Source organism: Bidens hawaiensis, unplaced genomic scaffold, assembly GCF_021521415.1.
Source record: "Bidens hawaiensis isolate Kalapana, Puna unplaced genomic scaffold, B.hawaiensis_p1.1 tig00000326_1, whole genome shotgun sequence".
Classification (NCBI taxonomy): Eukaryota; Viridiplantae; Streptophyta; class Magnoliopsida; order Asterales; family Asteraceae; genus Bidens; species Bidens hawaiensis.
The window spans coordinates 5,608,114-5,631,854 of record NW_027491025.1 but is presented as its reverse complement, the minus strand read 5'-3'; the positions used below and the strand labels follow the sequence as shown (position 1 = coordinate 5,631,854).

General features: G+C 37.5%; 3 protein-coding genes across 4 annotated transcripts; all 3 read right to left on the bottom strand.

Annotated features, from left to right (window-relative positions):
- Nucleotides 1-904: 904 nt before the first annotated feature.
- Nucleotides 905-3,325, bottom strand: LOC143621988 (uncharacterized). Its single transcript, XM_077093255.1, has 3 exons — nt 2,821-3,325; nt 1,801-2,724; nt 905-1,143 (listed from the first exon to the last, which is right to left on the bottom strand). Exons 1-3 carry the CDS (start codon nt 3,323-3,325, stop codon nt 905-907), a joined length of 1,668 nt encoding a protein of 555 aa, XP_076949370.1.
- Nucleotides 3,326-18,810: 15,485 nt separating this feature from the next.
- Nucleotides 18,811-20,328, bottom strand: LOC143621981 (high mobility group B protein 14-like). Its single transcript, XM_077093248.1, has 6 exons — nt 20,287-20,328; nt 19,603-19,619; nt 19,393-19,450; nt 19,279-19,323; nt 19,096-19,176; nt 18,811-19,032 (listed from the first exon to the last, which is right to left on the bottom strand). The coding sequence occupies exons 1-6, from the start codon at nt 20,326-20,328 to the stop codon at nt 18,982-18,984; spliced, it is 294 nt and encodes a 97-aa protein (XP_076949363.1). The 3' UTR covers nt 18,811-18,981.
- Nucleotides 20,329-21,068: 740 nt separating this feature from the next.
- Nucleotides 21,069-23,541, bottom strand: LOC143621617 (uncharacterized). 2 transcript variants are annotated; one of them, XM_077092987.1, is made up of 11 exons: nt 23,453-23,541; nt 23,189-23,316; nt 23,032-23,086; nt 22,319-22,389; nt 22,178-22,242; nt 22,060-22,104; nt 21,875-21,955; nt 21,729-21,796; nt 21,586-21,634; nt 21,336-21,496; nt 21,078-21,259 (listed from the first exon to the last, which is right to left on the bottom strand). In XM_077092987.1, the coding sequence occupies exons 2-11, from the start codon at nt 23,304-23,306 to the stop codon at nt 21,190-21,192; spliced, it is 783 nt and encodes a 260-aa protein (XP_076949102.1). In that variant the 5' UTR covers nt 23,307-23,316; nt 23,453-23,541; the 3' UTR covers nt 21,078-21,189. The 2 variants fall into 2 exon arrangements, with proteins under 2 accessions (XP_076949096.1, XP_076949102.1); XM_077092981.1 differs by lacking the exons at nt 23,189-23,316; nt 23,453-23,541 and having other exon boundaries at nt 21,069-21,259; nt 21,586-21,631; nt 22,178-22,389; nt 23,032-23,078.
- Nucleotides 23,542-23,741: the final 200 nt, after the last annotated feature.

The window sequence follows — 23,741 nt, the reverse complement described above, 5'->3', positions numbered from 1 at the left end:
GTAAACCTAGCATCACGGTCTGAAATAATCGATATCGGCACACCATGACGGGAAACGATTTCTTTAATGTAAATGCGAACCAGCCTATCCGTCTTGTTCGCTTCCCGGATGGCTAGAAAATGTGCGGATTTGGTCAATCGATCCACTATGACCTAAATCATGTCGCAACGGCTGGGTGTCTTGGGTAGTTTGGATATGAAATCCATGGATATCTGTTCCCATTTCCCCATAGGAATTTCGGGTTGTTGAAGTAATCCCGGCGGTTTCCTATGTTCTGCTTTCACTTTGGCACATGTCAGACACTTAGCCACGTACCCAGCAATTTCCTCTTTCATACTCGGCCACCAGTATAGCTCTTTTAAGTCATGGTACATCTTATCTGATCCCGGATGTACTAAGTATCGGGATTTGTGTGCTTCGTCCATGACCAGTGTTCTTAGATCCCCATAACGCGGTACCCAAATTCGATCATGGTAATACCGAATGCCATCCGACTTAACCTCTGAGTTCCCGTCTACACCGCGCAAAGATTCGGCATCGAAATTCTCGGCTTTCAGAGCTTCTAACTGGGCATCCATGATCTTTTCGGGTAGACCAGAGTGAATCGTTAGTTGTAAAGCCCTAACCCTCCTGGGCTTCAAAGTTTCTTTTCGGCTCAAGGCGTCAGCCACCACGTTGGCTTTACCCGGATGATACTTAATAGCACATTCATAATCGTTAAGCAACTCGACCCATCGTCTCTGCCTCATGTTCAGTTCTTTCTGCTCGAATATGTGCTAGAGGCTCTTATGGTCAGTGTAGATCGTACACTGGGTTCCATAGAGGTAATGCCTCCAGATTTTTAGTGCAAAGATAACGGCTCCAAGTTCTAAGTCATGGATCGTGTAGTTCTTTTCAGCGGTCTTCAGTTTCGAGAAGCATATGCGATGACCTTTTCCCGTTGCATAAGCACACATCCAATTCCTTGCAGTGAAGCATCGCAGTAAACAACAAAGTCTTCTACTCCTTCGGGCAGTGATAGGATTGGCGCACTACACAGCTTGTCTTTCAGAGTTTGAAATGTTGTGTCATGTGCCTCGGTCCACTTATACACAATACCCTTGCGGGTTAAGGATGTGAGTGGTTGAGCAATCTTGGAAAATCCTCCAATAAATCTGCGATAATAACCAGCTAATCCCAGAAATTGACGGATCTCGATGGGAGTTTTCGGGTTTGGCCAATCCTTGATTGCTTCAATCTTGGACTGGTCCACTTGGATTCCCTCCCCACTTACCACGTGGCCCAAAAATTTTACTTCACGCATCCAGAACTCGCACTTCGATAATTTGGCATACAGTTGTTCCTTCATGAGTAGCTCCATCATTAATCGCAAGTGCTCTTCATGTTCCTCCCTTGTCTTCGAATATATCAAGATGTCGTCTATGAACACAATGACGAATTTATCTAAATAAGGCTTACAAACACGATTCATGAGATCCATGAATACGGCTGGGGCGTTTGTTAACCCAAATGGCATAACGGCGAACTCATAGTGTCCATAACGAGTACGAAACGCTGTTTTCGCAATGTCTTCTTCCCGAACTCGGAGTTGGTGATAACCCGACCAAAGGTCGACCTTCGAGTAGTAACTGGATCATTGCAGCTGATCGAACAGATCATCAATACGTGGCAAGGGATACCGGTTCTTGGTCGTCACCTTATTAAGTTCCCGATAGTCGATACACATGCGTAGAGTTCCATCCTTCTTCTTCACGAATAGGACTGGGGCTCCCCACGGGGATGAACTGGGGCGTATGAAACCCTTATCTAGCAGTTCTTGCAACTTCTTAGACAGTTCCTCTAACTCCTTCGAAGCAAGGCGATACGGTGCACGAGCTACAGGAACAGCTCCTTGTGTCAGGTCGATTTGGAACTCCACTTGTCTGTGAGGCGGAAGGCCAGGTAGGTCTTCGGGGAAAACCTCAGGAAAGTCTCTAACAATAGGGATCTGGTCGATTGAGACCTCCTCCTCCACAGCCTCGTCAGTACCTTTGTCGGTGATTAGGGCTAAGATCGCAGTATGGCCTTTACGCAGTAACTTCTGTGCCTTCATAAGGGAAATGATCCCAACTGTCGCACTCTCTTTCTCACCATGAACAATGAGAGTTTCTCCCCCAGGGAGAGGTATGCGGACGATCTTCTCGTGACAGACAACCTCGGCTCGGTGCTCGGACAACCAATCCATCCCAATAACTAAGTCGAAGCTACCAAGTTCAATCGGCATAAGATCTATGGGAAACAAATGACTAGACAATTCTACGGTACAACCCTTCAAAATATGGGACACTTGGATGGTTTTACCATCTGCTAACTCGATAGTGTACTTAGACTCTAGGGCAGATGGGGTGCTATTAACCATTTCACAAAATTTAGTTGACACGAAACTTCGATCGGCCCCGGTATCAAATAAAGTTAGCGCATAACAACCATTCATTTTATATTTACCGGTAATAGTTACGGAGTCGTTAGAAGTTTCACCTGAACCACCACCAATAACAAAGGCTCTTCCCCTGCCTTCACCTCCGTTGTTACCATTCCCATTGTTACCATTCTTCCCGTTGCCATTTGCCCCTCCGTTACCAGCATTCTTCAGTTTGGGGCAGTTTCTCTTAAAGTGACCCTCTTGTCCACACTCAAAACACCCTTTCGGGGCCTCTTGAGGTGGGGCTTGTTTCTGGGGGTTGTCTGCTCAGCAAAACTTGGTTTCGTGGCCATGTCTGCCACACTTGCTGCAACGGTACTTATCACATTTCCCTGTATGATGGAAGTTACACTTGTTACACTTTGGGAGTTTCCCCTGATATCCTCCCTGTTGTTGGTTCTGGCTCGGGTAGTTGTTCCTGCGAGGAGACTCAAACCGTCTCTGTTGATTGTGGCCTGAAGAGGTGCTCTTGTTGTTGGAGTTGTTGTTGCCACTACTCTCCCACTTGCGTTTATTATCGGATGTGCCAGTAGCAGACTTCTTGGATGGGAGAGTGCCTTGTTTGATGGCTTGATCAGTTAACTTGTGAGCTAACCGGACGGCATCGTGAATGTTGGCGGGATTTGCCGATGTCACCATACTCTGGATCTGCGGAGGTAAACCGTCAATATACATTTCGACCCTCTTATAAGCAGGATCGACCATTTGAGGGCACAGTATCGCTAACTCATGGGATCGTGTCGTATAAGCCTCAATGTCGGAACCCTCCATCCGCAAATTCCAAAACTCATGCTCTAACTTCTGCACTTCACCACGCGGGCTATACTCGGTCTTGATCAGATTTTTGAATTCCTCCCATGACATAGCATTGGCCGCATTTAGACCCAACAACTGAACTTGGGTATTCCACCAAGTAAGTGCTGACTCCTCGAGAGTCCCTGTAGCAAACTTCACCTGGCTCGCAGCCGGGAAATTACACAGCAAATACCGATTATGCCTTCTCTATCCAGCGCAGCAAACCGACAGCCCCCTCGGTGCCTTTAAACGCATGGGGTTTACAATCCATGTAGTTCTTAAAGGTGCACCCTGCGGCTCCCCCTGCCGCCTGCCCCGGAATCTGAGCGGCTGCAATCGCTGCGGTCACATGCTCGTTGATGAGTGCCGCCAGTTCTGCTGGAGTGAGGTTAATGCTACCCCTGCCATGGCCACGTCCACGTCCCGACATAATCCTACGTAGTCGTGAACATAGACCGGATTAATGCCTTAATTCTAGTACATCAACAACAATCAAACAACTAATTTATGAACATCACAACACAATTTAAGAAAACAATACTTGAAAAGATAACTTGTAATCCGATTACAATCATTCAATCCAAACATCATAGTTCAAAAATATCCTCTGTTGGATGGGAACAACCCTCCACCTAGGTTCATAAAAGAAAGAAATCCAAACGAATACCAACTGACGATATCACTCGTCAGATACTCCTGATGACCCGCTCACCTCGGGCTCCTCCTCGGGGTCTTCCTCCGGATCCTCCTCGGGGTCCTCCTCTGGGTCCTCTGGAGGTGCCAGCCGGTCCTCCAGATCCCGAATACGGTTACGAGCAATGTTCAGTTCGTTAGTCAGATCTATCACCCTGTCTGCAAGCATCTGCATCTTCTCACCTAGCCTCTCAACTTCAAAGGTTAACTTGTAGTGCATCTCTGACCTCCGATCGCAGAGCTCCCTCAAGAAATCCATCTTATGCTTGGCTCCACTCTGTTTCTGCGCTAGCTTAGCAATGTCCGACTTCATACCCTGTTTCCCACACTGCGCCTTATCCAGGCCAGAAACAAGTGCAGCTATCACCCGCTCAGGAGGGCATGGCAGGGCGGGTAGAGTAGGGCAAGAAGGACCTACAACAGCTAGGGGTGGAACCTCCTCCTTCTCAATCATCATGGTCACCACCTCTGGGTACCATTCCCAGTAGCACTGGGGCTTAGGCAAGAACGTGTGCTCGGGTGAAGACTCCTCAGCAGTAGATGTGCCAGCATCAGGGATGGTCCGCTGCCTCTTCAGTCTCGGGGACGCAGGTGGTGTGCTCTCCTCAGCGATGATAGGTGCTTTCTCACGGGCGTGATCAGCTGACGACGAAGACATACTGTGACACAAGGGTTGGGGTTGGGATGAGTGAGTGGTATCTCATGTATATATGTGCAGTGTAACTAATGCATCATGAAAAGCTATAGACCGGACTGCAACCTATATGAAATGGTATGCAACCTGGTTCGCTATAACCAATGGATCTGATACCAATCTGTCACACCCCCAAATTTCCACTAACGGAGTTTTACCGTAAGGCGGGTGACAAACCAGAATCCGAACACATTAATCACACCAAACGACATCTATATGGTCTTAAAAGTTTTAACAAATCAAAATAAAATGTTCAGAGTACTTAAGTGCTAGTGCGGAAGCTAAACAAAGTGCGAGAGCCATCTCCCAAACAAGTTTAAATAATTCATGGCGCTACAAGCGCAAAACCAATATCAAATAATTTTTTTCAAACTTAAACCAATGCGAGTCCATGCATGCAATGTTATCCTAATCCAAGTGCTTGCTAGTGACCTGAGGAAAACATGCTAAAAAGAGTCAACACATATGGTTGGTGAGTTCACAGGTTTTCAAAGTAAGTTATGCTCTATCAGTTCATAAACATTTATAAATAAAAGTGGCCCATGGTTAACTACACTTAGTTAACTCGTTGCCGCATAGTGTTATGTTTCCATCACGACCGAAGCTGACTAGTTATTGCCTCAAGTCAAGTATTGCCAAAACTTAACAATGTTTGGTCAAAGTTACACCCCGTTCGACCTCCAGTCGAGAATAATGCAGGGTGGGGTTTGTTAGACCCAATAGTACTATTTAAATTTACCACGCCAGTTAACCTTAGTTAACGGTCCGATGTTCGTGAGGACTTTCCATGGCAAAGAAACACTACGTTATAAGCAACCAAACGGTTGTGTAAAGATTTAGAGCAAGTAAAGTAAAACAGTTTTGCATGTTTCCTCCCCCAAAGGAAAGGTATAAAAGTTGGGCCGTAAACTCACCTTGTTGGCGCTTCGGGTAGTACACAAATCCGACCGAAGTAAATGCGTCACGTGCTAAGACCCTAAGAATGCAAGTACGTAAGTAACTTGTGGGATGGTTCCTAGAACCACTAGTATCCAACAATCTCCCATTGTTTTCAAAAAGACTTTTGACCAAAGTTTGACTTTTGTTGACTTTGACTAAAGTTGACTTTGACTAAAGTTTTGACCTTTGACTAAAATATTGACCTTTGACTAAAATATTGACCTTAGAATGTTTATCTTATAATTCTAGTCACACTTAATCAATCATCAAGTATACACACTTAGCCATATTCCTTGCAATTCTATGATCAATACACTTTCACAACATCACAAGCAAGACTAACTATTTAGTCAACTAGTTCTAAGTTGACTTAAAAAGTCAAAGTTCTAATTTACCACAACTAACATATCACAATTTGCAATTATCTCAATTCAACCAACACCTTTATCACCTTTAACAATTTATACCACCTAAACCGATTTTTCTCATCAATCAAAACTCATAATTAAATTACCAAATAAATCACACATGTACACATCAGTATTAGGTTCAACATATATTTTTCTCACAATTTTTGGATTTACCAATTCGTCCAGAATATTCATATACTACAACAACATGATTTATATTTCTACAACAACACAGTAGTAATCAAAAATTTGTCAAAAATTCCATATTTGTCCAATTGATGCAAGACCAATTGGACTAGATTCCTAATTCAATTTTCAACATCCTAGAAGTAGAATTATATCCATATCTATTTTTATTATCAAGTTATGAAATTTACAACTCAACTCAAAATTATTTTCTCTAATTTAGATTTGCATCCGGATTTTGTAAATTAATAAAAAGTATTCAAACAGTGTCCAAAAATTAAGATTTCGGACTTTCTGAAAACTAGAATCAAAGTAAATGTTCATAGAATCAAAAATCGATCAAAAACTCAAACATATCATCAATTTATTCACCATACAATCCGAAACATCAAGTCTGCCAGCAAACAGATTCAAACATAATCCACTACAAATCATAACTTTTACATCCTTATGATTCTAAATCATCAAGGATCATTCTTACTCAATCAAATTTCATGTCTTTATATTATCCATTTGATTTCATAAGAAAAGTAACAACCAATATATTTATAAAAGACTCAAAACACAAAACCAAGACACATACAAAAATCCTTTTAACTTGTCAAACTTTGATCATCCCCTTTCATGATCCAATCATTTGGATACAAGGTTCATATGAATTAAAAGAAAAATATAGACATAACCATCTACTCACTTGTTTGATCCAAAGGCTTAATCCCTTGTTTACCAATAATCACCAACTTGTTTGTTTTGAAGATGATACTTGAAAGATAATGTTTACAAGAAAAAGTGAGAGTATGTGTGTGTGTGTGTGATCTACGGCCAAAGGGAGAGAGGGAAAGGGAAAAGAAAAGGTGTTGGCATCCAATAGTTGTAACCTCCTTGTTATTAACAACCCTTTATGATTGATTTAATGAATAAAATTACTTAGGTTAACTTTTATTAACTCATGTGTGACATGCTACATATTTTAATAAACATTTCCTATGTAACATAACCTAAGGTTCCATTTAAATAATAAACATGTTACATGACATACAATATAACCTATAATCATTTAGCTTACTTACAATCACATCATCATGTAATAACCATAATATAACATATTAATCACATAGCACATTATACTTATCATACATGTTATATGACATGTTTATTATAACATGCAAGACGAGTTTATTATCCTAGTTATAATTAGTCAGTTATCCTTGTTTAAGTCACCAATGACACGTTGACTTAAATATACGCATACATGACATCACATGTACAAGAGTTCATACTCATAGTTAACAGAACTAACTGAGTTTATAGACATAGTCAACAGGATTTAACTGGGTTTAGTTAACAGAGTTAACCTAAAAATGCCGGATGTCACATATCATGACCATGAAGAACAAATTATGAACATTAAACATTAAATCAAAACAAAAATTATAAAGTGCATGAAATCATATAACTTACTTGTTAGTGCTTTCAATCTTAAGAAAATAGTGAATTGAGGTGTGAAAATAATGGAGGATTTGTCCTCCTTTTATAGTGAAAATATAGAGTTGTTATGTCTTATGGAAGTTATGAAAATTAATCATATTTAATATAATTAAAAACAAAAATTAAAATGGTTTAAAAGGTTTTCAAATTGTTTAACTCTTTCAATAAATTTTATTTAATTAAAACATTCATTGGTTTATTTTTATTAGTTAAAAAAACAACATATGAAAAATATGGTAATAATAATAATCCAAGATTTATTCTACTGATTTGCATGGGAAAAGTTCATGAATAAATTATCTTGATTATGAATGTTTTAAATGGGTATGCAATACAACAAGGGTGGTAAAAAGTATATTTTCATAGAAATGATCACATAAAATACATGAAACAAAAATTGAGATTCATTAATAATATTATAAATATATATAAATTTAAATAGAACAAAACCAAAAAATTTAAAATGGGGTCAGGTTTTCGGGTTTAAAAATTAACAAATGTTACACGGGGTGTGACACCTTTGCCTTCTCTTTTTTACCCAATGGCTTTAAATGAAACCCGTGGCTAAATAATTCACAAAATGAGCATACCACGTGTGGTAGACACGCCTAGCAATTGTTCATCGGGAAACCTTTCATTTAGTTCCATCGTGTCATCAATGCCTTCTAATGGAATCCGGGATAAGTGATCCGCCACTACATTTCCAACCCTTTTTTATCTCGAACTTCCAAATCAAATTCTTGCAAAAGCGACACCCACCGAATCAAACGTTCCTTTGCATCCTTCTTCTCCATCAAATACCAAACCACACTATGATCTGAATAACAATCACCTTACTCCCCCAAATATACGAGCGAAGCTTGTCCAAAGGATACAGGATACACCACCGCAAGCAATTCCTTTTCGGTGATGGTGTAATTAAGTTGTGCTTCGGATAAAGTCTTGCTTGCATAGTAAATTACCACCGACTTCTTATCAATCCGTTGACCCTAAATCGCTCCTATGGTGCTATCACTAGCATCACACATAATTTCGAAGGGCTTTGTCCAATCCGGCGGTTGCAAAATGGGAGCTTTCACCGATTGTTCCTTCAAAACATTAAAAGCTTGCAAAAAATCATTAGTAAAATCAAAAGGGGCATATTTAACAACAAATTACATAAAGGTTTAGTGATTACACTAAAACCTTTAATAAATCTCCTATCACAACCTGCGTATCCCAAAAATGATCTTACCCCTTTAACATTTTTCGGTGGAGGCAAAGATTATATTACCCGTATTTTTTCCTTATCCACCTCCATTCCCCTTTTCGAAATGACATGTCCCAACACAATACCCTCTTGTACCATGAAGTGACTTTTCTCCCAACTTAGAACCAAATTTATCTCAACACACCTTTTTAAAAATTTTTCTAATTCACTGAGACAAGATTCATAAGTTGGACTGAAAATGGAAAAGTCATCCATAAGTATCTCAAGTGAATCTCCGACCATGTTTGAAAAAATGATCATCATACATCGTTGAAATGTGGTCGGGGCATTACACAATCCAAAAGGCATTCGTTGAAAAGCAAAAATGTCATACGGACACACATGAAAGGTGTTTTGTGTTGTCCCCCAAAAAAACATACTTCAAATGGCTAGGCTAGTCTTTCAACTCTAGTTGTGGTGGACATTCCAATGAAGGCTTTGTATCCAAGTTGATATCGGCCGGTAAACTTTCAATCTGATGGGTCCATGGCGGTCGTCCCTCTTGCGCAACCAACACCTATTTATTTTTCTCTTCCATCCTCAATGCACAAAGGTGTACATGTTCAGAAAAATCACAAACACATGCTTCCAAAGTGTCTTCTTCATAATCATGCGGTTCACACATGTCAATTATATCTACCATAAAACTCTAATAACCACATAAATAATTAAAACCGTTAGTAAAACATTTAATCTCATTTTTCTATTTCCAAACGCCATATCAGCCGTACCTGATCGACAGTCAATAATAGCGTGAGCGGTGTTTAAAAGTGGTTGACCCAATATGACATTTTGTTGCTGAGTCTAGTCAACTGATGAGTAATCAAGACCAAAAAGTCAACCGGATAGTAAAATTCATCCACTTTTACTATAACATCCCACACAATCCCTCGGGGGAGTTTATGAGACAAATTGGCTAAAACAACCGTTTTCTCAACCTGTTTTAATGGACCAAAGTCTTATTGGTCTTATAAAATCCCCGATAAAATGCTTACTCCGGCTCCAAGATCTAAAAACTCCATTGACATTTGAAAATCACCAACTTGAATATTTGTTAAAGGCGTTCCCGGATCTTGGAGCTTATGAGGAAGATCTCCTTTTAAAACTGCACTAACCCGCTCAGTCAAATCAACCCGTTTACGCACTTTTTGTTGCCCCTTTTGGGTACACAATTAAATTTTGCATAAGCCGGTACTTGTTTAATTTCCTCAAGTAAAGGAAGATTTACCTTTACTTGTTTGAAAACCTCCCACATTTCCTCTTTTTGAGGCCCTCTTCTTAAAATTATATTTTTCTTACCCGGGTCAACTAAAGCCGAAGGAAATGCGATTGACTTAATCCCACTCACTTGTCATTATCATTCAAAATTTACCCAAACCCGATTTTTCAATTACTTTTTCAAAAACTGGGTCTTTAGAAACAATTGTGGGTGAGGCCTCGTTCTCATCACTTTCAACCCCCGTAATGTCCTCAGCCACCCCTATCAACCAAACCCGGTGATAAGTTAGTGTTATATACTTTACCACTTCTCAAAACACTAGCATGATTAATAGGAACATTACGAGAAGAGCTATAGGAAGGATTTACCTTGGTGTCACTTGGCAATGACCTTTGTTTTTCTTCAAATCCGACACTTTGGTTGCAAGTTAACCCATTTGAGTGGTCAATGATTGAATGGCTTTGTCACAGACTTCATCTTTTTGCATGCGAACTTCATCAAGTTGATTCCTCTTTTGCATGCCTTGTTGCATCATCCTAAGCATATCCATGACTTCATTCCCACTAGAACAACTTTGAACCGAAGAACTACTTTGACCACCACCCGATGGTTGAAATTACCCTTGAAAACCTTGATTGTTCCCGCCTCTAAAATTTCCTTGATTATTGTATTGTTGGCACGGAACGTTCCTTTGATTTCCTTGGAAATTAGGATTGGCTTGGTTAGCTAGATTCTCATAACGAAAGTTGGGATGATTTCTCAACCCGGGGTGGTAAGTGTTCGAGTTCATATTATAATTTCTAACATCTCCCCATTGACCTTGAATCGCATTTACCTTTTCCACTTGTTCTTGACCCGCCATGCTAGCATCTGATGCATGACCCAATTCATTACAGTTAGCACAAACATCATATACATGATTTGTATCTTGTGCCCCTCCATTATCTACGACATGTACTTGCGGTCTTACAATTTCCGACATTGCTCTTCTTGCGGATTGAGCCAATATTTTTTATGTGACCGACATTTGCTCCAAAAACGCACCAATCATCTTGCTCATAATTGGTACCAAATATACCATTTATGATCGACATTAAATCCCGTGCATCCTTCGAAATCAACCCCTCATGAAAAGCATTCAATAACTCCCAACGAGCAATACCATGATGAGGACAATTCTTGATCATCATGCTTAACCGCTCAAATGCTTCATTAAACATCTCGCCCAATTGTTGTTGGGAAGTTCTGAAACTTCTTCTTGCATCATTAGTCTTTTGAACCGTGAAAAACTCTTCCAAAAACCTTTTTTGCATATTGTCCCAAGTATAAACCGACGCGGAAGGCAATGTATAGAACCATATTTTTGCCTTATCTTCCAATGAATATTGAAAAAGGACCAACTTGACATCGTCCAATGAGAAACCTTGACCCCAATAGTGTTGCAAATGGAGTCATACGCCTCCAAATGAAAGTAAGGTTTTTCGATTACAAAACCTTTATACTTCGGTAAACATTGGAGTGAATTGGTTCTAACCTCAAATGTTCTTCCTTGTTGATTTTGAGGAATAACCACCAGAGAAGGGTTATTAGTGATGACCGGTCAAAAATGAGTTTCAATTCCCCTTTCCATTTCTCCATTATGTCTTCTTGGTACCCCCAATGGTACTCTATGTTGGCCCATTTTCCTTTGCATGGGCCTTGGAGGTGCAAATTGTTGAAGTGGTGGTATGGGCATTTGTTGCTGAAATTGTTGCTCTTGTAGAGTAACTTGTTGTGGAACTTGTTGTTGTATAGCCGATGGTTGTTGTCTATTAAATTCTTGAAGCGGTTCCTGTTGTTGCCTTTGAGCAATGCAAAAGTCCCTTGATTCCCCATTTAATTTCCATCACCCCTCGTGTAATAACCTTCCTCTTCATAACCCTCGAACTCCTCTTCGAACCCATCACCATAACCATCGCCTTGTGTTCTCAAGGATTGCATAAAAGGCGGTGGTTGATATTGGAAACTTGATTGTGGTGGTTGCTGAAAAATCTGGGTAGTATGAACTATAGGTGGTTCTTGTTGATATGGGGGTGGTTGGTTTTGCAGGGATGATGATTGACCGAAAGTAGGAAAGAAATGGGACAAAGGTGGCAATGTTGATGAAGTTTGGTATGTATATTGGGTACTTTAGGGTAAAGTTGTGTTGGTTGGTTTCACTTCACTTGATGAAGTAGGGATGGTAGTAGGAATTGGTGGAGGTGGATTTGGTGGAGGTGTGGTTGGCAATGTTTGACACGTAGTGGGAGTCGGTGAATCCATGTAGTAAGAGAACCAATGATTTTGTTCTCCAAAAGTAGGAATCGGCTTCTTCTAAGTGTTCGTTCAATTTCGGGATTAAAAACTAGTGACGATAAACTGCGAGACCCTTTAGTATGCATACACCTGTAAGTACCTACACACTAACACAACCAGCGTAAACTCAAAATAACAAACAAAAACTACAAAAGTTAACACATGTTGCACATCCCCCCCCCCCCAGACAACAACGCCAAAAGTTGACGTGAGTTCGTAGACTCACTCAAATATAAACCAATTACACTAAATATATATCAGTAAGTGGGTATCGAACACAAGGAGTTTGTGGAAAATGTGTTACCAAATAGCTTGTAAAGTAACTAAATTCAAACTAAATGCAGAAAATAAACTCAATGATTTGATTGTTTGGTTTGATTAACTAAAAAGAACTAAAAGCACTTAACAAGTTTTTAAATAAAAGACGAGAGGATATACCCTCCCTCAGTTTCAGATTTCTACGAATGTTAATATAAAGGTTTAATCTGAGATGAACTATAAAAACATAGTTCGTGATTATGGAATTGATTGTGATAAATGGGGACTAAGTACTTGTATTATAAAACGCAAGGCGACCACCCTTTGATCAATTAATTTATCCAACCCTGAATCCCTTCTGATTAGTCTTAATTGCCTATGGCTCGAAGAACTGAAGGTTCCGAAAACGAAATCAACAAACTAACAATTTACCAATCAATACATAAATACCATAGCAATGAAATCATAAAGACTAAACTACTATCTCAGAAATCACATTAACATTCAAATGACATTCAAAACGAAACCTTACAATCCGAGGGAAAACACAAGAAAACTTAGCCAAGTATAATTTGATTCGTCATCCCGTCGATTATAGTGTGCATATGAATCAACAACCGATATCCAATTGTTACACAACCTAAAATAATTTTGGAACCTCAAAATCGCCCTCAAGTCGTCTCCAATTAAAAAATATGAAAAAGATAACCTAAAAGGCGTCCAAAAACGACTTTTAAAGTGCAATTACAATTCCTGCGTCAGGCCTACCGTAAGCTACGGTGTCCACCGTAGCTTACGGTGGCTTATATTTTGGCTACTGTGGGATTTTCTGCCTTATGCTGGCAGATTCTCCTTTAGAGGCCACCGTAGCTTACGGTGGCTACCGTAAGCTACGGTGGAGATCTTGATAAAATCATGATTTCCTTAGAAAACATCCTTCTTTCGTCGCTCAACCTCCTCTTTTCGGCTAGCTTCATTCCAATGCATCCTTTCCACTTATTTTACGCCTTTTGTACTTGAAATAACATTTCACCGTAGTCATCCAATTCCACACAATAAACTGATTAAGTATATGATATTTAATGTTCTTTTAGCACTTAAGGGTTGTCCAACGGACCACCCGTCAGTTACATTGACCATATACTCCTCGTGGTTCGACACCCTACTTACACTAGCCTGCTTAAGGTGATTAGGACTTGATTATAATTGCTTTTTACTAGACAACGACAATCTAGTATCAATACCCATAATATACAATACTTAATTGTTTGTACAAATTTGTTTATAGATCATAAGGTGCATATAAACATTATTTATAGAAAAAATAAATAGTTATGGAAATTTTTAACAATTATTTATACATACAATATGTTATCATATAAGGTCTCTACTAGTGTTCATCCTCGTTACAAGTTCTTGAAAATCTCTGGGTGGTAGATATTTAGTCATCGGGACCACTAGCATATCATTAGTGTTAATATATTCGATATAAATGTTATTTCCTCCATTTGTATCGAGATATGATCCAGCTCCACTCAAACTGTTACTATTTGATAAACTCATGACAATTGAGTTATCATAGTAGATCTTCAATGGTCTATGATATGGACTTCACAATTTTAAGTCCACTTACCAGATTTCTTAGCATCTCATGACAAGTTGCAATATACATGCAACATATTATGCCATCATTGTTGTTAATTGTAATTGGTTTGCCTGCACGCATAAAGATATACCCCGAGATTGATTCTTTACATTTTTGCATTTAGAAAGTCAGAATCATAACAGGCAACTACTTTCAAATTATCAATTCTTTTGTATGTCAGTTTATACTCTTTCGTTCCTTGTAGATATTGCGGTACTTTTTTTGTTGTCTTCCAATGATCTAGACCAAAATTAGATTGAAATCGGCCCAACATTGTAACAATATAGAGCATGCATTAGGCTTCCAGCTACAAAAGCATAAGGCATCAATCTTATTTGTTCCTTCTCAGCCTCTAGTTCAGAACGAAAATATCTCCGTTAATTACTGTCCTTACATATCTAACAAAGATCCCCAAAACAATGCACCTTCTCATTCTTATTAATTATATTTATGTCCTAATAAAACATTATTTATTTCTCTAATATCACTATTCAAAACATTAATAACTTGATACATACATAGTCACATGGCTCTCACTATAGAAGGTTGCTTTCAATAATGAGAAAAAAAAAAAAGAAAAGGAAACAAAATAATAAAATAACAAAAAAAAACCCTTAGAGAAATAATTCTTTAATCTAAAGTGTAGTGATGATATTTTTCGATTTAACACACAATAATTTGATTTGTTGGTTTATAACTGAAGTTGTTTTTTTTTTCGAAAACCGAACAGTTAGTATAAAAAAGAATGTTCACAACAATTAGGTTGTTCAAAAGTCTAATGGCTACATGCCTACATCGTGGACCACATGAAATCGACTTATTTATAAACGAGTCAAGCCAAGCTGGCTTGGATTTAATCAAGTCGAGCTTGAGCTAAGTTGATTAAGCTCGCTCATTGGTTGGTTAGGTCGTTTTGGCTCCTATAATGAGCCTCAAATTTTAGTGTTTATAAGTTATAACCAAAATTTCTTTTGTTGATACGTCTGTACAAGAATATGGTTTATGAGCTCAATTAAAATTACCCGACCTACTATAATTAATTTCATAACTTTTTTTACTCAAATTATAAAAATAAATATTAAACACTTTTTGAATGACAATTTTCTTTAGCACCGAAATTCCACATTTACTTTATATTTGCAAGGATTTGAACCTACTACCTAACATTTGTGAAATGGGATACTATACCACTAGACCAAGACTAATAGTAATAGATCATTTGAAACTTAGTTACTATTTTATAGAGTAATCCCTTGGTTTAAATTTAAGGGAGTTAGCTCAAGCTAAAAACTTTAGCTTGTTAAGATAAACAAGTTGAGCCGGCAGCGGTAGTAAATTTAGTACATCATGATGTACTGGTCATCATGGGCGGATCCACCTCTTTAATGGGTGGTTTCGGTGGCTTCCAGAAACCACCCGAGATTCGAAATAATAGTGTATTGGTATATAAAAATTATTAGAGTGAACCACCTTCTAAATAAGAAGGGAACCATTTCTATTCGAATTTACTTAGCTAGTCTGGTGGATAACTCTCTGACTTAGTTAACTGAAGGTCATAGGTTCGAGTCCGTTAACACTATTTTTTTTTATTTTTTATGCAGTCTTTTAGGATTTCATAAACCAAAACTTTTAAACAAAGATACAACTACAAACGCCGCTATCTGTCTTTCTCCCCACCCCACCACGATTACGCAAGCGCCACACCTCCTTCCTCCGGTAGCCCGGGCATCTGGTCGATCACATACCACCGCCGTCCGTCGCGAGTTCGTGCCTTTCTCCTGTCGCCTTCCTCCAGCCTTGCTAATTGCTACTCTTTCTTGAATCCTCCGACCGTGACAGTGAGCTTAGATTCATTAGTAAATTGTTCTTGATATTGTTAATTGTTAAATTATTTGTTAAATTTTATATTATAATTAGCAAATTAAACCAGTGGTAAAACATTATTATGTAATGAATCGACCCAAACAGTCGAACATACCCGAAATTTATATATCCGATTCCATAAAATTGAAGCATTTAAAGTTACTACACCAGCTGAAAAAATTCTTGAATTCATCGCTAGTGGTCATCATTTAATTAATTAAGGACGTTTTTAGGTTTCATGTTCAAATCCACATTTCACTGGTTTTACGTTATAAACTCTTTGAAGGTCATTTTCCCACCACAAGCTACGAATACGATTTACACATTTCCCCTTGTTAGTAGGGTATTTTGTCAAAAACAAATTTTAAAGAAAATTCTTATTCATCTGACTCAATTAGATCAATTGATCATAGTTTATCAAACAGAAGAAAATAACATACAATAGCCAAATGGATTTGATTTATAAAGAGTATTATTAAAGAGTATGCTTTGGTGTTCACTTTACTGTCAAATGATTATGCCTTTGCTTTAAAAACAATATTAACTAGATGATTAGCTGTTAGATTCCTCTCTTAATCCCCACTAAACCACCTCTATAAAACCCATTAATCTCACTCACACAAACTACTCAAAACTAATCTTTCTAATCTCTAGCTACAATTTAATATAACACTCAATGGAAACCATTAAGCTAGCCACTTCTCTCACCATTACAATCATGGTCCTCATGGTCTTGACCAGTTGTGGAACCATGGTCTTGACCAGTTGTGGAACCATGGCTCAGGAGCTTGGGGCCGCCCCGGCACCTTCTCTATCAATGGAGAGCGCTGGAATGGCGTTGCAAGTGCCAGCTATGCTTGCAGCCGTTGTGTCTTTCGTGGCGTGTTTCTATTAATGTGTTGCGTTTAATTTGTCTAGTATCTTTCTTATCATGAAACTGTGCTGTTTCATGACTACTTTGATGTTTCAAATTTGTATTTCTAGAGTTGTAACTCTTTATTTAACATGAGATTATGAAGATTTCTATAGTTCTTGTGGTTGCTATGTGGTAGAGTACTCTTTGAGATCGGTTTGAACACGTCTGATTATCACTAATGCATGAAGTTGACATAGAGCAGAATACGAAATAACAACGAAATACTCGAGAGGAAAATATGATAATATTCAAAACATAGAATAGAGAGTAAATCCAAATTTGAGAGGTCGTGCCTAATTTGGATTATACAAATCAAAGATTCACGCGTTTTTACATAGAAAAGGGAACAATCTAGAACTCGTAAGATTTTGGAAAACCGCCAACATTGAAATTGATGCTCAGACGATTGATTTTTATCCAACAGTTGGGACAATACGCCTATGGCTGTTTGTTTGCTCAATGAAAGAGTTTCATTAAGATGCCTTGGTTTATTACTTTTGGGTTCTGTAACTTCATACATACGTAACTTATGCCCTTTATAAACTCAATGCATTTGTCCAGCAGGTTTGAGTATAAGTCGGTAGTCTACTAGTTCTTTAGTTAGTTTCATGATATAAAAACATAATTGGAATCACTGTCACAAATCATTCAACCACAAACCTTAGTGGGCTAGTATACTTTTAACAACAAGCCATTTAAAATACCTGCATTGAATAATCTTTAAATTGGGATCTCGATATAATATTCCATATTATTTTATTTTTATTTATTTTTTGGCAAAATAAAAAAAAAAAAAAAAGTAAATTTGAATGTTTATTCTTTTCTACTAGCGACTCACACACTCATATTCTACTCTTAAAATACACCAAGTGAAAATTCTACCTGTCAAGACATGAACTCTCGCCTTTACCACCCAGCCAATGCTAGAAGCCTGGAATGTCGAATATCAAACCATCTAAAAAAAACTGACAGTATAACCCCCCGCCCCGTTTTATTCAGGACCAGATGGAAGTAGGAGGAAAGAAGATATAAAGAGGCAAAGCTAGATTAATGAGATAAAACATGTCTAGAGCGGGTTCTAGCCTTTGAGCTCATGACTTAATTGAAAGGACTAGCTGCATATAAAAGATGAGAATAATGAACAAACCGGGTCCAGTCTCCCGGATGTATAGCCTAGCCTGGCTCCACCACAAGATCAGGACCAAACTACAATCTCGACCAAGAATGCCCTAACAGCATGCTAAGGCGTTTAATGTTCATCAACTTGTAAAGACAGATCTCGATCAGTAGATATGTTAACAGCCAGACAACATGATAAACAACATTAAATGCATACTCAGATCAGCATGGTGGGAGTATATAAACAACTCTACTCAACAGAGAGCCGCATTGATTTTTCTGCTCTGAACTACCATCACATATGAACAACATTATATAGCCTTTACATAGGAAAGGAAACTTGAAATGAACAAAGAACAATGCACCACTACTACACTACTTGTATGTGTTAGCATTGTTTATGTCCACATGGTATTGACAGTAGGAGCACATATACGAGTGCGTATCACAGGGACATTTGACAGGCTATGATCTATGAATCAAATGCGTGTTTGATTCCGAAGAAACCATTACAAAATATTTTATTGGTTTCATTAAACCGATATTAACAAAAATCCACATTTGTGTTCCGGTTCTATTTCTTCTCCAATCCACAATGTACACAGAGGATGATTTACAAGTACTTTGTACCGAAAGACATTTTTCAATACTTCACTGTACAAAATACCTGTCACAACTACATAGAATCTCTACAAGGTCAAAAGCAACATAGTCATGCATCGTAATCCGAGTCGTCATCAGACTTATCATATTCCCCGTTTTCCTGAAATTAATATACTTGTCGATGAGCATAAACACAAATGCTGCAATGCACAATACAGCGTACCTGTTTTTTGACATAGTCTGCTAAAGCCTTCTCAAACTTTGCTCGTTTCTCTGTTGCAATATCATGGTACTGGACCTTTTCCTATAATAATCACATCAAGAGTTATAACTACACATAGTTATGCATCAAGTAAGAAGTTTTACAGTAAAACAATTGAAGATGTAAACTTAAAACAATACAAACCTCATAAGTCATAATCTTCCACTTGTCTCCACAAGCCTTGCCAATCTGGTAAATGAGTTTGTAAACACAAATAATATATAAAGAAAATGATGAAATGGAGTTAAGATTACGCACCTCACGCATTGACTTGACATTTGGATTTTGCTCTTGGAACTCCTTACGAAAATCCTCCCTTTCAAATAATTAAAATTGTTAGAAATCAGGCCCGAGACTAACTAACTTCCTAAACACATTATGAGTTGAAACTCCTACTTTCTAGACTTTGAAACTAGTAAGATAAATGTAGGTCCCTAGATGAATTTTGACGAGACTGATACGAACTACCAAGGGTGCAGAGTCCCCTTGATTAACAATAACAAGCAATAAACAAGTAGAACAATCACACAAATAGTTCAAACTCATACATAAACATAAACATATGTGTTTTATATATGACAAGCTCGTTTTCCATCCAAGTCCGTTTAGTACAAACTCAACTCATAAATAAACATGAACGACACGACACGACACGAAACAAAAAACGGATTACGAACTTGATTATAAACAATTAGCTATTAACTAGTGTCAGTCGAGATGTACCAACAATAAACAAACTTACTAACAGATAACTCAAAACATTCAAACTATGAATTAAATACAAAAGACTGCAACGATAGTTTTAAGTTTGTAACCTCAACTTCAAGCATATAATGTAATCAAAATGCTCCAGACCTACTTAAGCTTAGCTAAAATTTGCTTAGTTGTTGAGCATAAGCTCGAGCCTGGTATGAAAAGCTCATTAGACTAATTTTGTGTATTTTTATTTCATTTTTTTTTTTTTGACTTCTATGTATTAATTTACACCGTACAAACCAAGCCAGAGCTGAGCTTTGGCTCGTAAGGTACAACACGAGCTCAAGCCGAGCTAAGGATCGTTTAAGGTTTTTCTCAAAATACATGAAAATAATTAAAAACATATATATACTTACTAGTAAATAACAAACGAGTTGAGCTGAAGAAACAACTCACAAGCTGAGCTCGTTTGCACCCGTAGTGTAAAACCAAAACCATGGTGTGCTTCACTCCTTTATAGACCAAGCTAGCAAAGCTTAATGTATACAGCCTGAAGCAAGTTAAATTAGCTCGTTTGTGTTAACGAATTAAAATGTTGAGCTCCAGCTCAACTCACCAAAAAACTCGAGTTAGCTTGTGCTTCCTTGAGCCAGCTCATTTGATTTTATCTTTCAAAGTTTGTATTTTTCATACTTGTTGACGTGTCTGTGTTTGTAATATTTTTTACAATGTAGGGTTGTGTTAAAATTTGTGCTTTAATTTAAACAAGCAAGTCGACAAGAAAGCGTGTGCTTACCCTGGCTCGGGATCGGCTCGTTTACAAGCCAAGCCTATGTGATTTCAAGCGAGCTTTTTTGCAATATTTTTTTAGCAATTCTAGTTTTGATCCCTTACAAAGCCATAATTCAAAAAATCAATGTTTTGAAAATCGGATCAATTGAATGAAGTAACTAAAGATTACATGATGCATAAATCTGATCAGATATTCAGATGTTATCTACTACTACAAACTAATCTAACAATCTTCTATCATTTTTCCATTCCAACTCTTAGCAAGCAAAGTAGCAAACTAAACAATGGTAACTACATTAGAATCATGATTAAAATCAAACAAGTTAACATATGGTTTCAACTAGAAACACTTATGTCCAATGCTGTTGGGTAACATAATACATAAATCAGATGCTATATTAATCAAAATACTTTATACAATACATGAGTGGGTGTAAAAGAAACAAAACCCTGGTATGAAGATGCAAACCTCTAAAAGGATTGTCTATCAACATCAATAAACTTTTTTAAAAAATACAAAAAAATTCAAAACTACTAATAGTTGACTGCAAATATCTTCCCGGTTGCCTATTTGTTAATCTTCCTCAAAGTGTTTACATATGTATAACTTGAAAATGATACAAAAAGCTTTCTAAACCTGAAAACATGCACAAATGTCAGTAAATTTTGTACAAAATAGAATAATAACCCAAGTGTCAAATTATGATACATACCATGCCCATTGACTCAAGTGCTGTGACATCGCAGCATAACTGCGACGTGGATATTCATTTAGCACACAATGCATTTGTCCATTTAAAGAACTTTGAGCACTCCGTAAAGAAAACCATATGTCAATTGGCCCACTGTACTTGCGGATTATGTTAGTACTCACCTGACAAAACACACACGGCATGTTGACTACCAAAAAAGTCAAACATAAGAGAAAGTCAACCATTAAAAAACTGGGAAAGAAAAATATACCAGCTCCCATGCTTCAATATCTTGTTGTGCAGTATCAAGCATAAACCTTCTAATACAATAAAAGGAGGCAAGTTATTTATATAATACTTTCTTAACTACTAATTTAAATTTGCAGAAAAGTTTTATACAACAATGACACTTACCGCACACCATGGTGTACATCACGGTGATTACAGTGACCTGATACACCATAATTATCAAAAGTAATTATCTGCAACAAATTGTATAAGGTTAACTTTTATATGTTATTAAACATGAAATGTGCAAAATTAGTGAGATCGGAACTTACAATGTCAATCGCGTGCTCATTATATTTCTTCTCAACAATCTTTGATAGCAAACTCGTATTCCATATTTTCCCAAAACCATCCTGAAGGTAAATTCAAATAGATATTAATATATTATTCATAGACACAAACAAAAAAACAAAAACAAAAAGATTAATATTATTTATTAGTAGCGAAAGAAATAAACCTGAAAATCTGGATGATCCATTACTGTGACTTGTTGAATAGGAACCTATATGATCAAGTAACTATCATGAATAACAAAATTAAACTTATACATAATATTGTGTAACATAATATATCACCTTGAGGATAGCAGAAGCTCTGTAAAGCTCTTCTTTTCTAACATCTCCCATATTATCCGCATTACCTGCAAACCAATTAACAACATACAACATCAAATACATGTCACATTGACATCTCATAATAGTTACACGACATATTACCCGTTGACATGCACAATATGTGCACATTATGCCCTCTTGAAGTAAGTAAACTGATTGTTGGTGAAAAGAACCTGCAAATAATATAGTTCAATACCATAAAGTTAATAATATTTTCCTGAAATTAAATATATTAGGGTTCTAACTTCTAGCCAGTGCTGCAAAAATCCCAACCAGGCGCCGATTAATCCCCGATTAATCGCTAGTCGTTACCCCACCGACTTGTTTCCGATTAATCCCTATTTGTTCAAAGTCGGTCAAAACTTAAAATTTTATACATAAAATTGGGATTATATAAGTATCAGTGTTGCAAAGATCCCGACTAGGCACCGATTAATCCCCGTTTAATCACTAGTCCCCACTTCATTGATTAATTTTGGGCCAATTGACCAATTAATCAACGGTTTCCAGAGAGATTCCAGCAAAAGTCAGTGGTTTCCAGCGAGATTCCAACCAATTTCCGGCCAAAAAGTGTTTTGTGTATGCATAAAACTGAAAATTACATATAAAAATGTGTGTGTGTATATAAAACTGAAAATTATACATTATAGTCCGGTCCGATTAATCGCTGGTCCTCACCCCCACCGCCCGACTAGTGTCCAGCAATTTTTACAACAGTGTAAGTATATTTGAAAATTCATATATAAATTCCAATCCGATTAATCGGGCCGACTAGTGATTTCTACAACATTGTAGTTCTAACCAAGTAACCGTACATGGATTCATCATCTGGATGTGCAATGACTAGCAGGATATTTCTCTTTGAGCCAGCTGATACATTTGGGAAACAAGAGTGTTATTAAAGTGGGTAATATATATAGAAGTATGAAAAATGAAATGTTATAATAATATGTGATAATAACAGTCACAGACCAGTGTTGTTTAAGAAGGAAGAATGGTAAGAGTAAAATGATGACGCATGAAGGATGAATTTGCAGAGTGAAGCCAACCATATAACAGCTACTGAAGCAAATATCATGAACCACTCCATCTTCTTAGCCCTAATTAAAAAGAATAAAATTTGGTTGGTTAATTAAAGTTACGAAATATGTTAATAAATTGCCAAATAAGATGCATAATTATAAAACCCTAGTTTCGAATTGCAATTGGAAGTGTACATTTGACAGTTTAACATACCTGAGAAGTTATCAGTTTGTTTTCCTCAATGGATGGCAGATTGGAACACAAACGCGCAATTCAACCAGCGAATCGACCCTCCGATCAAAGAAGACGAAGATTGGATTCGGTTGGGTTGGGGTAGGATTAGGATCCAATTTTCCTAAAAACATGGTTCGGGTTTTGAAATGTTAGTTTTGGTACCGATACTCGGGATCATTTGCTCATTCGTATTAAGAACGGCTAATATACCGAAATAAACAAACCCTCACATTCTTTATTCTTATGACACTAAATCGTTCAGTCAGAA

What these genes read in the sequence shown, in the direction of transcription:
- LOC143621617 (XM_077092987.1), bottom strand. Translation starts at nt 23,306, where the DNA reads ATGGAGTGGTTCATGATATTTGCTTCAGTAGCTGTTATATGGTTGGCT. An exon ending in CATCCAGATGATGAATCCAT is followed by an intron (nt 22,390 to 23,031) that starts GTACGGTTACTT and finishes TATTATTTGCAG; the next exon opens with GTTCTTTTCACCAACAATCA. An exon ending in CATATTGTGCATGTCAACGG is followed by an intron (nt 22,243 to 22,318) that starts GTAATATGTCGT and finishes ATTGGTTTGCAG; the next exon opens with GTAATGCGGATAATATGGGA.
- LOC143621988 (XM_077093255.1), bottom strand. Translation starts at nt 3,325, where the DNA reads ATGTCATGGGAGGAATTCAAAAATCTGATCAAGACCGAGTATAGCCCG. An exon ending in TCAGGGGAAACTCCCAAAGT is followed by an intron (nt 2,725 to 2,820) that starts GTAACAAGTGTA and finishes TTTGCTGAGCAG; the next exon opens with ACAACCCCCAGAAACAAGCC. An exon ending in GCAAGAACTGCTAGATAAGG is followed by an intron (nt 1,144 to 1,800) that starts GTTTCATACGCC and finishes GATTTATTGGAG; the next exon opens with GATTTTCCAAGATTGCTCAA.
- LOC143621981 (XM_077093248.1), bottom strand. Translation starts at nt 20,328, where the DNA reads ATGGTTTTGGTTTTACACTACGGGTGCAAACGAGCTCAGCTT. An exon ending in ATGTCAAGTCAATGCGTGAG is followed by an intron (nt 19,324 to 19,392) that starts GTGCGTAATCTT and finishes CTCATTTACCAG; the next exon opens with ATTGGCAAGGCTTGTGGAGA. An exon ending in GGAAGATTATGACTTATGAG is followed by an intron (nt 19,177 to 19,278) that starts GTTTGTATTGTT and finishes TGATTATTATAG; the next exon opens with GAAAAGGTCCAGTACCATGA.